Raw genomic sequence first — 11,697 nt, 5'->3', positions numbered from 1 at the left:
TAAAGCATCAATTTTCCAGCTAAATGGATTTTGTTAGATTCGCTGGAACAGACTGTTACTGCCAAATTATTCACACACAAGAAAACAAACTTTCAAATTATGCACACACGTCCAACCCTCCAACGAAAACACTGACGCTGGTTAGGTAATGTACCATGTTCTTTAATTGAGGGACGAGCGGAGTGTGTGTGTGCGTTTGTTAGGCAGAGTTGTTTCACCTCCCACTTCGTATCTACGTAGATTTGGTGGTTGTCGGGTCCCCAGTGTTGGAGGGAAAGATGAATACATCCTCCAGGAGGGAAGAGTAGTTGACATTTTTCACTGTAGCGTCTCTGGCGTCAAACCTTGCATTCACATCAAACTGGAAACAGGAATAGACAAGTCACTACACAACTTTGACAGCACTAAAGTGCACAGCACTTGTTTTGTGTTGTAATGGTTGTTTTAGTCTCCACTTTGGTTTTACTATTCATGCTCTCTTTTCAATATTTTAACTCTGTTATTGTTTCTGTGTGATAGATCTCTCCCTTATTATTCTTTTAATGGTCTTACTCTGTTTTATATGCTTGTATAACTTGTAAAGCACCTTAACTTTTCACTGTATAACAACTGCAATATGTAAACAGCACTGTCTTGTTTAAAGTGATGAAAATTACGGTTGTCCTGAACCTCCATTAAAATGATTAACCCTCATAGACACACAGAAAAAACATGCAAAAACTTCTAGCGAACAATTTAGCTCTTTCCTCAAAGCAGGCGTTGAATTGGTCCCACAGTTGATGAATATAATAAGACAATAAAATAACTGAGGTAATAAGAAAATTGGCAATCCTAAGACCAAAAGAGCACCTAGGAAGTAGATGGTTGTTACTTGTGACACCTTCAAAGATGCACAAGGACCAGTGGCCATTTTCAGTGTTTTGGGGTTGAGAGCTTGGAGCTTTTTAAGGAAGGCAGAGCAGTTGAGCAGAGACTTTGCGACTAGTTTGGGTTTAGAACTCGGCAGGACACAGAGGGACAGGGAAGTGGAGAATTAAGGACGCACTGCATCAGCACAAACACATATCTTTCCTGTATATCTCGGTATGTCTCTCCTGCTCACTCGTTTCTGCTTGCCGTTGGCTGTGGCAAAGCATGCTCAATCGGCAAAACATAGGAAAGACACAAAAACTGGAGAGAAGAGCAAAGGAGCTACCTCCTTCCTTTCTGACCACCGCTGTGTGTGTGTGTGTGTGTGTGTGTGTCTCCCTCTCCTTTCAAACCATTTTTTGTGCACAATAAATTGTCCATTTGTCCTTCGCACTCACTTGATCCTGCTTTTGGCTCACTTAACCACTGAGTCATCACAGGGGTAGGTAGGGGTAAAATGTAGATTGATATTTTATTACAACGATCTAAAAGTCTGTGCACACGCTGTGAAATCACTTTCCGTGCTTTTGTGATTCACTCTCACCTAAAAAGCTGTTTTTCTGCTGCTTCTGTTTTACAGACTGTATATGCTGTGGCCATTCCTCTCTCTTACCTTTAAGGCGTCCTCAGGCATTACTGGGGGAGCAGGGTGCTCTACCCAGTTAATGCCAGCCAGGAAGGCATGGTAGTCAATCTCGTCCCCGTCTGCAAACCTACAGCAGATATGTGTACAGATTAGAAACATACAGTTTAGAAACAACACAGACACCAGCTCTCACTTGATAGAAATTAAGCTATTTCCCTTCCAGTTAATAATTTTACTTCCAATGCATCATTTTTCACGGTACTCAATAAATGGTGGTTCAGGGAGTTCAACCGGGCTATAGTTTACAAAACCGGGACCATGGAACTGTTCTACCCTGAACTGTGCAGTGATTAGTGTGCTCTTACTTGCTGAGCAGACCTCCCAACAGCTTCTCTGGCAAGTGAAGCTGGAAGGACTTACAGATGGTTCTTGTCTCTTTGGTGGAGAGACGGCCCGTTCTGAAGACAAAAGGAAAACCAGGTATCCAACGTGAGACAAAAGTCAAAACAGCTTCTCACTGGGCAGATTGACTATTTATAGTGGGTTATTTGAATAAAGCTCAAAGAAAATACACATCCTCCTTAGAGACCAGACTCAAGCCTGGACCGAAAATAATCGACACTTCAGTATATTTTTATAGCTTCAAAAGAATCACTGCGAGGGATCTCATCATTAGTCAGTGAAGACAAACTCAGAGCAAATATGCCATCAACAACACAAGCTGTCCAGAGGCCCATCATTGTCACGCCATCTTCATTACAGGGGTGTTGATGAACGGTCCGACACTAACTGAGAGTGTTACCACAGCCGCACAAACAGACAAGTCAGTTTAACCTTGTGGCACTGCTGACCATCCATTTCTGCGGCCCCGAACCATGTTAAAGGTCTACTACATGGGGCTGGGTGGTTCTATGTCATGCACATGCCTTCAACGTGTGACTTTATGCACTGAAAGAGAAGGAAGGTGACAGGCAATCAGAAAGAGAGAAAGTGTGTGTCCTCCGGTCTGCAGAGCTACATGCCATACAGGTCTTCAGGGTCCATCTGGTTCCAATGCTCCACTCTAACACTGCTGGAACTAATCGTTGCTCTGAGATGTGGGGCCACTGGCTGTACGATTGATGTCTTGTTGTGACGCTATCTGCTTGTGTGTTTCTGTTTCAACAGTATTTTGTTTTAAGCTAGAATCTGTGTGTGTGTGTGTGTGTGTGTGTGTGTGTGTGTATGTGCATCCGCCTACTTGCGTCGGTCATGGTAAGTGAAGGCTCTGGCCATGTCAGGAAACTCTTCAAAATGTTTCTTCTTGAGGAAGTCCTGGGCCACAGCCAGCATCAGGCCAACGTTGGCCTCAGGCTGCTCACGCTCTGAGAAGCATCGGCCCAGCACCAGCACCTCATGCTCCGACAGGCCGCAGCCCAGGTCCATCAGCAGCAGGCCCCTGTGGTGCATACAAGCACACACAAACACGTAGAAAATAACACAAACAGACAGGACGTAAGATTCTCAGTATGTCACTATCTAAGCTCACTGCCAACTATCTGATTTGTTCTTCCTGGTTGTGCACATGTCTAGCTGATATTTATCATTTTCAACAGAAATGACACTTTAAGATCAGATCATATGTATCAAGTGGACTTAATTTGGCAGTATTACTGTACCTGAATGACTCATAGGGGATGAAGCCTGTGTTGCTGGGGTCACTCAGAGTCAGAAACTTCCTGATCTCACTCTGTTTTTCAGCCGGAATGGAACGTAGTTTACTGAGGATGTTGCCCACACGGGCTTTGGGGAACTGACAATGACACACAAACATGCAATCACATAAAATAGCACTAAAGAAAGGGCAAAGTAATACACACCAGATGGTCTGGAGCCTAAAACCTAAAGACCACCACTGAAAACAAGCTTGCGAAACCAAAAACCCAACGTAAACCTATGAAAACCACAAGTAACACACATTACTCCCTCAGTTCCCCCCTACCTCCTCAGCATGGCGCTCCATGTAGTTGAAGGTGTATTCATCAGCATCCAGAAGTTGGAAGTGCTTTTTGTTGAGGCAGAGGGTTGCTCCAACGTACAGATCCTGGGCTGTGAAGTACTCGGAGTGCTCCCGTTTAAACAGCTCCTGGCCTGGCTTCTTTACTCGACCACGTTCCAGAAACTTACCTCCAAGCACACCTGGTACATGATGTGTGAGATAGGGAAGGACGGAAGGGTGGGTAAGTCTTAATTTTACCTATCCTGCATCCTTATCCAGCAATGCTTACTTTTTAAATTTCATTGAAAAATGTCATCCATGTTGACAAAATGTTTACGTAATTTGTGAATTCATAATGTTTTGTATTATATATTATTTTCAATGGCTGGATATCTTGTTTTGGGGCCATGCTAAACAGTTAATGAACCTATGACATACTATTCATCTTGAATTGTAAAAAATATCGTCATATGTCGATTTATGTTGATGGGACCTACTTTTTCGGGGATGGCCTGGAAAAAGTAAGACTATGCACTAAATGACATCTTTTCATCTGCTTTCAAAAGATTCTGGAAAGTGGCTCATGACAAAAAGATTTGTATCTTAAGTTGTAAGAGCAGCTCTGGCGCAGCTATGGCCCAAACGTTTTTACCTGAGTTCCTCTGTGGGTGTTCAAACACACTGATAGAGTCATCGCAGAGATAGAAGGAGATGATGAACGACCTGTCTCTGTCAACTGGATCAGAGGTCACCATCTTGGCACGGAAATTCAGCACATTACTGTCTAGGCCACATCTAGAGGGACATACACACTCTGGAGTCAGGGACCTCCACCAACACACACAGACACAAACACTGCTGTCTCATCCAACCTGTCTTTCTCCATAAATTTGTGGAAATCTTTCTGTGGAGGCTTGGGCAGCAGACCCTGGCAGGAACTTAGCGAATCCTCCTCTGAGCCAAAGCCGTTGTAGGGGGGCACAGGCCTCGGGGACTTAGGGACTGGGGAAGCTTTGTACTTCACTGGGGTGAAGTCCTCTGAGAGAAAGAAGGAGAGAGAAAAGACAAAACACTTAAAAGAAGAAAGAAACCCAGGAGGAGAGCTGAAATGATCAGAGGGCAGCTGGTAATCCATCCATGCAGGAGCGTCTGACGGTAACCCTGAGCTGACCTCTTACTGCTCGGAGTCAGACAGGACCCTCCATCACAGGGGTCTGTCACCGGGGGCTCTGCCTGCTTTACTACTGTGACTAAAGAAGCAAGCCCCAAACCAGCCCAGGGTGGCAGGCACATCTAGGACCAGCTTAGGTTTCTTCTGTTGGGGGGCGCTGTGCCTCTTGTGGTCCCCAGTGCCTTTAACTGTGGAAGCATGTAGACATACCGGTGCTGGGGGGCCAGAGTATCCTATGTCAGGCAGTGGTGCTGAACCCTGTATTTGGTTCTTTTATCCATCGACCAAGGAGTGGCCGAGAGACCCAGATTAATAAATAGATTAGTAAGTAAACTCAGTTATTATTCAGAACATTTCAGTTGTACAAGCTACAAAGCTAAACACACTTCATCCTCTCACTTGTCTCAGCTATCAGTTGCGTAGGAAGGCAATCGCTCTTGCTGGTGTTTGCTTTTACTGCCTCTAAGTGTTCAGATTAATGTATTGCAGGAAGCAGAAGATTAAATTAATTCAAATGTCTGACCGGTTTAAATGTCAGATTGCCGTTGGAAAAGACAAAGCCAGTGTGAATGTATGTATAAACTCATTCAATTTGTTACATATGATTAGGTTTTGGCACAGATAAAACAGTGAAATTACTTTACTGTAAATCAATGTAATGTTTGATTAATAATTTAGCCTATAAAACAACACAAATAGGGTCTTTTAACTAATGCTTTAAATCAGAATCAGAAATACTTTATTCATCCCCAGGGGAAATTCGAGAAAGCTATTTTAAAGTGTGTTCTGTGTGAAGCAACGGGGCAGATGTTTGTTACCTATGCCGTATTTGGAGCGATAGTAGTCTTTGGTGAAGTCATCACAGTCAGTGATGACCACTCTCCTACCCAGGACATTCACCTCCCCACCCACCGTCAGGTCACAGTCCTTATAAAACTCTTCATGGACAGCTCCTGTCTGCGAGAGACAGTAAGAAAGAAGGAAGAGGGGAGAGTGAGGTGAGTGAAACACATCTCAGACAATACTGAATGTTTTGAGTTTACTTTTAGATTGCATTGCTGTTAATGAACCCGGTGGGGTCAAACCTGCAGCTAGTGTCAGTCAAAATGGTGTTTGTGTACAAGCCTGCCACTATATACAAGCAATACACTATATTTCTTAATTGGACTATGGGGACTAGTGGACTACCGTTGGTGCTGTACCCAAGTCACTTTCTGACCCCTCACTTAACATTTCATTTTTATTTTCTTATTGCCATTTTCAGCATGTTTGTGAGCGTGGCTGAAGCAGGACATACTTTGAGGCTGTCGAGTATGTAGCGTTTTCCCTGACTTGCGGAGGCAAACACATTGAGCACCGTGCGGTCAGTGATCTCTCCTGGCTGCTTCATTTGGGCTGGAGCACACTACAGAGAAATGAGAAAACAACCATGGGCAGGAAAAGACAGCAACCACTGAGCACATGGAACCAGATGCAGAGGGGGAGGGGTGGTGGACGGAGAGAGAGGAAGACTAACAGAATAAGGAGGCATAGTGATTTGCAATTGGATGGTGGATTCTGGTCAACCTTTCTGGCTGACATTTAATAAAAGGCATCAGAACAAACATTACTGGACTGAAAACACACACACACACACACACACACACACACACACACACACACACACACACACACAGACACACACACAAGGCCTGGCTGTCTTTCTAGATGAATTAGGACTCAGTCAGTAACTGGAAGAAAAAGCCAAAATGCTTGAGGGAGACTGGATGTTACAGCAGTCCTGTCAGACTGAATGAGGACTCGGTGAAGGGATGGATGGTGGGAGAAAGAAGAAAAGAAGTCAACCAACCAGAAAGAAAGGCACTGCAATCCCTTTGGTTTGGAATAACCATCTATAAATGTAAAATAAGATGATGGACAGGTGACTGGACAATCTTAATCCATGAGACAAGCTGTGAAACACATTCCGCTGGATTCATGTATTCCAAATGTTCTTTACCACCCTTGGGAACTTATCATATTTTCTGACTTTTCCTGTCTAGCTTGTTCCTCTATATTATATCCGCAACCTGATAGACATGCGTTTTCTCTTCTTCCCTCTCCTTGACAACAAATATAACCCTCCTCTCTCCAATACCACAGTGCCTCACTTTAGGTAGTTTGCAGCGGCGCAGGAATTTGGGCACAGTATCTCTCCCAGAGTTTGGGGAGATGACCTCCCTGATCTCTACGGTGTCGTCAGCCAGGAAGTAGTGCAGTATGAGCTCCCGGGGGTCTCCGAACACACTCTCTGTGTCGTCCCACAAGCAGTAGAAGCGCAGGACTTTGCGGTCGTGGTCCAGGAACTGCTTCAGTGTGTCGTGTCTCTCATACGGCCGAAGAGGCTTCATACTTTGCTCAATCTGGACATGGGACCATGTGAAATATGAATAATCGATTCATATTGTTACACACACACACACACGAGTTGATTTTTGTTTTGTTTTTTATATTTGCACTATTTACAGTTTTACATATTTTTTTTTACTTTTATACTTTTACTTAACATGTTTTTCTTTCTATAATATCATATGAGCCTGAGATTGAAGAATTTCATTGCCTGAGCCTGCTTCGCTGTAAAACCCAAATATTTGCTGGTTCCAGCACCTCCCCTTTGAAGTTCTACAAATCTGGTTTATACGATTGTAAACCAAATACTGTTGACTGTAGACTGAAGGGCATGTCTTATAGAGAACGTCTAATATGTTTTAAAGACCAAACTTATCAACTATTTGAAAAAAGTGACAGATTGACTTAAAGTGAAGGGAATATGTAGGGAAGTATTATTACACCGAACAAAAATATAAACGCAACACTTTTGTTTTTGCTCCCATTTTTCATGAGCTGAACTCAAAGATCTAAAACATTTTCTATATACAAAAAAAAAAAAACCATTTCTCTCAAATATTGTTCACAAATCTGTCTAAATCTGTGTTAGTGAGCACTTCTCCTTTGCCGAGATAATCCATCCCACCTCACAGGTGTGGCACATCAAGATGCTGATTAGACAGCATGATTATTGCACAGGTGTGCCTGAGGCTGGCCACAATAAAAGGCCACTCTGAAATGTTTATATTTTTGTTCAGTGTGTAAAGTATCATTGCTAGTTTGTAGACTAAAAAATGAACCATCCCTGATCAGAAAAGTGAAAGCACATATGATTCTACATATGATCCGTCATTACTTGGAATGGCTTGTTTTTTGTGATATTTTTGCTTTTCTATTTTTCTTTGAAATGATGTCATATGTAACACTTAGTTCTGCCTTTGTTATTGCCTGAAGAAAATGTCTGACTGACTCTGAGCCTACCTTCTCTCTGAGGTTGCTGTAGGGGTCATCAGGTACAGTGGCAGGGTCATTTAAACGCACACCAAGTTTTGTGAGACTGTTCCTTGTGAAGGAGTCACAGTTAGTCACAGTGAATGTGCGTGAGTACAGCACCATCTGTTGGTTGACATTGAAATGGTAAATGTTGTAGAACTGGTCATCGTTTGGAGGAGGCAGTGGGATACGCTGGCGATGAATAAGTGTTCCTGCCACAGGGAACAACAACACAGCAATGGTGAGCAGATATTAAAGTGCTCATCATATCTCTGTGAAGTCTATTGTCTGCTTACTTTGCCAAACATTTTTATTTGAGCTCCTGTGATATCACCTTGAGGGATGCCACTGTTCTTGTACTCCGGCTCCACCACCTGTATTGTATCATCTTCCAGATAGAAGTAGATCTTACACTCCCTGATTCTGTACGTCTCATCTCGAGCCTCAGGCACAGCCTCCTGAAAGTACGCTTCAAAACACAGAGCCTGGAGGGGCAAAGGGACATTTTGAGAATGAGAGTCTTCAAATGATGGCTTGTAGTTACATAACAGAAATATACAAGTGTTAATGCTAGTGCAGCGTTTTAAACTAAGCTGATCAATGACATCATCCATTATCATCCACAATGTTGTACTGAACTGTGTGGCATAATAAAGAATGCAGAACATTAGCTGTACTGTATGTAAAATAGGAGGAAAGGCTGATCAGTTTCAAGACAGCACACCTGTTTGTCAAAGGCAACCCATGATGGTAAATCATTGCCCTGTCCTTTGGGGTAGACCGAATACTTTGGTTTAATCCTCTGGCCCACTAACAACTCTCCTCCAATACCTGGCTTCTCAGATCCCACCAGCATAGGGACTCCGTTGGAATAGTCAAAATGTTGGGATTTGTGGAATCTCTCCTTTCCCAGCTGTAGTACAAATGGAGAAAAAAACAGACATTTGACTGAAATCAATAAAAAATATAAAATAACAATTAAGACCAGCATTCACCATTATTAAGGTCAAAGAAATGTATACAGCTTGGAAAGGCTCATATAAAAATTCCCCATCTCACCGCCCCCCCCTTGGAGTTGGTGGTGTGTCTTCCCCAAATTCAGGTCCTCTACCAGAGGCCTGGGAGTTTGAGGGTTCTGTGCAGTATCTGAGCTGTTCTGGACAAAGACTAAGGTGTTGTACGCTGTAAGTCTCCCAGTTCGTGGGTTACAACGCCCAGTGCTCCCATCACCACTGGCACCACTGTTACTCTTACTCCCCACATCTTTCAGAGCTTCTCTTTCAGCCCTGGTATTTCGAGCTTCACAAGTTCTTTCTTCCTGATGTTGCTATATGGATATGTATGTGCGTATGTGCATATATACATACAGTGGATATAAAAAGTCTACACACCCCTGTTAAAAAGGTTTTCGTGTTGTAAAAAAATGAGACCAAGATAAATCATTTCAGAACTTTTTCCACCTTTAATGTGACCTATAACCTGTACAACTCAATTGAAAAACAAACTGAAATCTTTTAGGGGGGGAAAGTAAAAATAAAAAACTAAAATAATGTGGTTGCACAAGTGTGCACACCCTCTTATAACTGGGGACGTGGCTGTGTTCAGAATTAACCAATCACATTCAGAATCATGTTAAATAGGAGTCAGTACACACCTGCCATCATTTAAAGTACCTCTGATTAACCCCAAATACAGTTCAGCTGTTCTAGTATTTTCTTAGTTGCATCTTACAGCAAAAGCCATGGTCCGCAGAGAGCTTCCAAAGAATCAGGAGAAGGGTACAAAAGACTTTCCAAGGCTCCCGTATTCCTCATATGTCTGGGCTATGGGGCAGGGTGGCGAGACGGAAGCCTTTTCTTACGAAGAAAAACATCCAAGCCTGGCTAAATTTAGCAAAAACACATTTGAAGTCTCCCAAAAGCATGTGGGAAAATGTGTTATGGTGTGATGAAACCAAGGTTGAACTTTTTGGCCATAATTCCAAAAGGTCACAATACCCACAGTGAAGCATGTTTTGGCTTTGGGGCGGTTTTTGTTCAGCTGGAACTGGGGCCTTAGTCAAGGTGGAGGGAATTATGAACGGTTCCAAATACCAGTCAATGTTGGCACAAAACCTTCAGGCTTCTGCTAGAAAGCTGAAGATGAAGAGGAACTTCATCTTTCAGCATGACAACCACCCAAAGCATGCATCCAAATCAACAAAAGAATGGCTTCACCAGAAGAAGATTAAAGTTTTGGAATGGCCCAGCCAGAGCCCAGACCTGAATCCCATTGAAAATCTGTGGGGTGATCTGAAGAGGGCTGAGCCCAGGAGATGCCCTCGCAATCTGACAGATTTTGCAAAGAGTGGGCAAATATTGCCAAGTCAAGATGTGCCATGCTGATAGACTCCTACCCAAAAAGACTGAGTGCTGTAATAAAATCAAAAGGTGCTTCAACAAAGTATTAGTTTAAGGGTGTACATATTTATGCAACCACATTATAGTTTGTTTTGCAATTGAGTTGTACAGGTTATAGGTCACATTAAAGGTGGAAAAAGTTCTGAAATGATTTATCTTGGTCTCATTTTTTACATCACATATACGTGGCATTTTAACAGGGGTGTGTAGACTTTTTATATCCACTGTATATGTGTGTGTGTGTGTGTGTGTGTGTGTGTGTGTACACACACACACACAGCAACATCAGCTGTTTACAAGCTATATATATATATATATGTGTGTGTGTGTGTGTATATATGTATATGTGTATATATATGTGTGTGTGTGTGTGTATGTATATATATATGTATGTGTGTGTGTGTGTATATATATATATATATATATAAATATAAAACATATATACCCTTATTAGTGCACCATCTACCAGTTCCTATTATTCCTGCATAGCTTGTCTACATTACTGTATTGATTGTATCATTACTGTACACCTGCCAACCACAGTATTATATTTTATATGTATACACCTTAAAGCATATATAACATAGCATTTATAACTTCATTATTTTGTATTATTTCATGTCTTCGACTCACGCATTGGCATTTAGGGTTCCTGTACTGTTTCTTTTTTAATATATATATATGGTATGAGCATTGTTATAGGAGGCCTGAGAACTAAGTGACTGTTTCTGCACTCATAATTTAACTTCACCACAAGCTAAATAAAACTAATCTTAATGTAATAGGCATACTTATCACAACATTTTTTTTATTTTTTTTTTATCCCAAATGCTTTTTTTCAATAGCAAACACACATATATTTAGCTCAGGAGCTAACTAGCCTGCTAACTGCCTCACTGTATGTTAGCTAGCTGGCGTTAGGCCGAGCTCGCGACCAGCTAACTTCCGTTTGATGCCCAAACGGACGTAGTTCAGCTTCAGTCAAAACATTTGTGAGAAATACATCAAATGCAGTAGATCTTACTTGTTTATTAGGAGAGTTCCCAGGTAGAAACGGCAAAGCCATGTCCGCAACACTTTAAACAGGTGGATTCTTTTCTTCATACAACTCAGCTGCTGAAAATGTTCGCCGGTCTGTTACTTGTTACCATGGAAACGTTCTGCTTGGGCCGTCTCTTAGCAACGACTTTAACAGAAAGAACTTGTCACCTGCATCACAACATAGAGGAACGTTTGTTTTCTACATCAACACTAATTCTCTACGTCTAGACTCAGTTTGAGTGACTTAAAACTC

At 42.2% G+C, this 11,697-nt stretch overlaps 1 protein-coding gene across 1 annotated transcript; it reads right to left on the bottom strand.

Annotated features, from left to right (window-relative positions):
• Positions 1-232: 232 nt before the first annotated feature.
• On the bottom strand, positions 233-11,469 carry efhc2 (EF-hand domain (C-terminal) containing 2). Its single transcript, XM_070838280.1, has 15 exons — positions 11,428-11,469; positions 8,729-8,917; positions 8,339-8,489; positions 7,993-8,216; positions 6,795-7,046; positions 5,942-6,049; positions 5,463-5,601; positions 4,346-4,511; positions 4,126-4,268; positions 3,477-3,673; positions 3,154-3,287; positions 2,736-2,933; positions 1,861-1,953; positions 1,523-1,622; positions 233-361 (listed from the first exon to the last, which is right to left on the bottom strand). Exons 1-15 carry the CDS (start codon positions 11,467-11,469, stop codon positions 233-235), a joined length of 2,265 nt encoding a protein of 754 aa, XP_070694381.1.
• Between the last annotated feature and the right edge of the window lie 228 nt (positions 11,470-11,697).

This window comes from Pempheris klunzingeri, chromosome 10, assembly GCF_042242105.1.
Source record: "Pempheris klunzingeri isolate RE-2024b chromosome 10, fPemKlu1.hap1, whole genome shotgun sequence".
Taxonomy (NCBI): domain Eukaryota; kingdom Metazoa; phylum Chordata; class Actinopteri; order Acropomatiformes; family Pempheridae; genus Pempheris; species Pempheris klunzingeri.
Note: the sequence above shows the minus strand (reverse complement) of the source record. Positions and strands in the feature narration are given on the sequence as shown.

What these genes read in the sequence shown, in the direction of transcription:
- efhc2 (XM_070838280.1), bottom strand. Translation starts at nt 11,469, where the DNA reads ATGGCTTTGCCGTTTCTACCTGGGAACTCTCCTAATAAACAA. An exon ending in GGGTTGCCTTTGACAAACAG is followed by an intron (nt 8,490 to 8,728) that starts GTGTGCTGTCTT and finishes TTGCCCCTCCAG; the next exon opens with GCTCTGTGTTTTGAAGCGTA. An exon ending in ACTTACCATGACCGACGCAA is followed by an intron (nt 1,954 to 2,735) that starts GTAGGCGGATGC and finishes TTTTGTCTTCAG; the next exon opens with AACGGGCCGTCTCTCCACCA.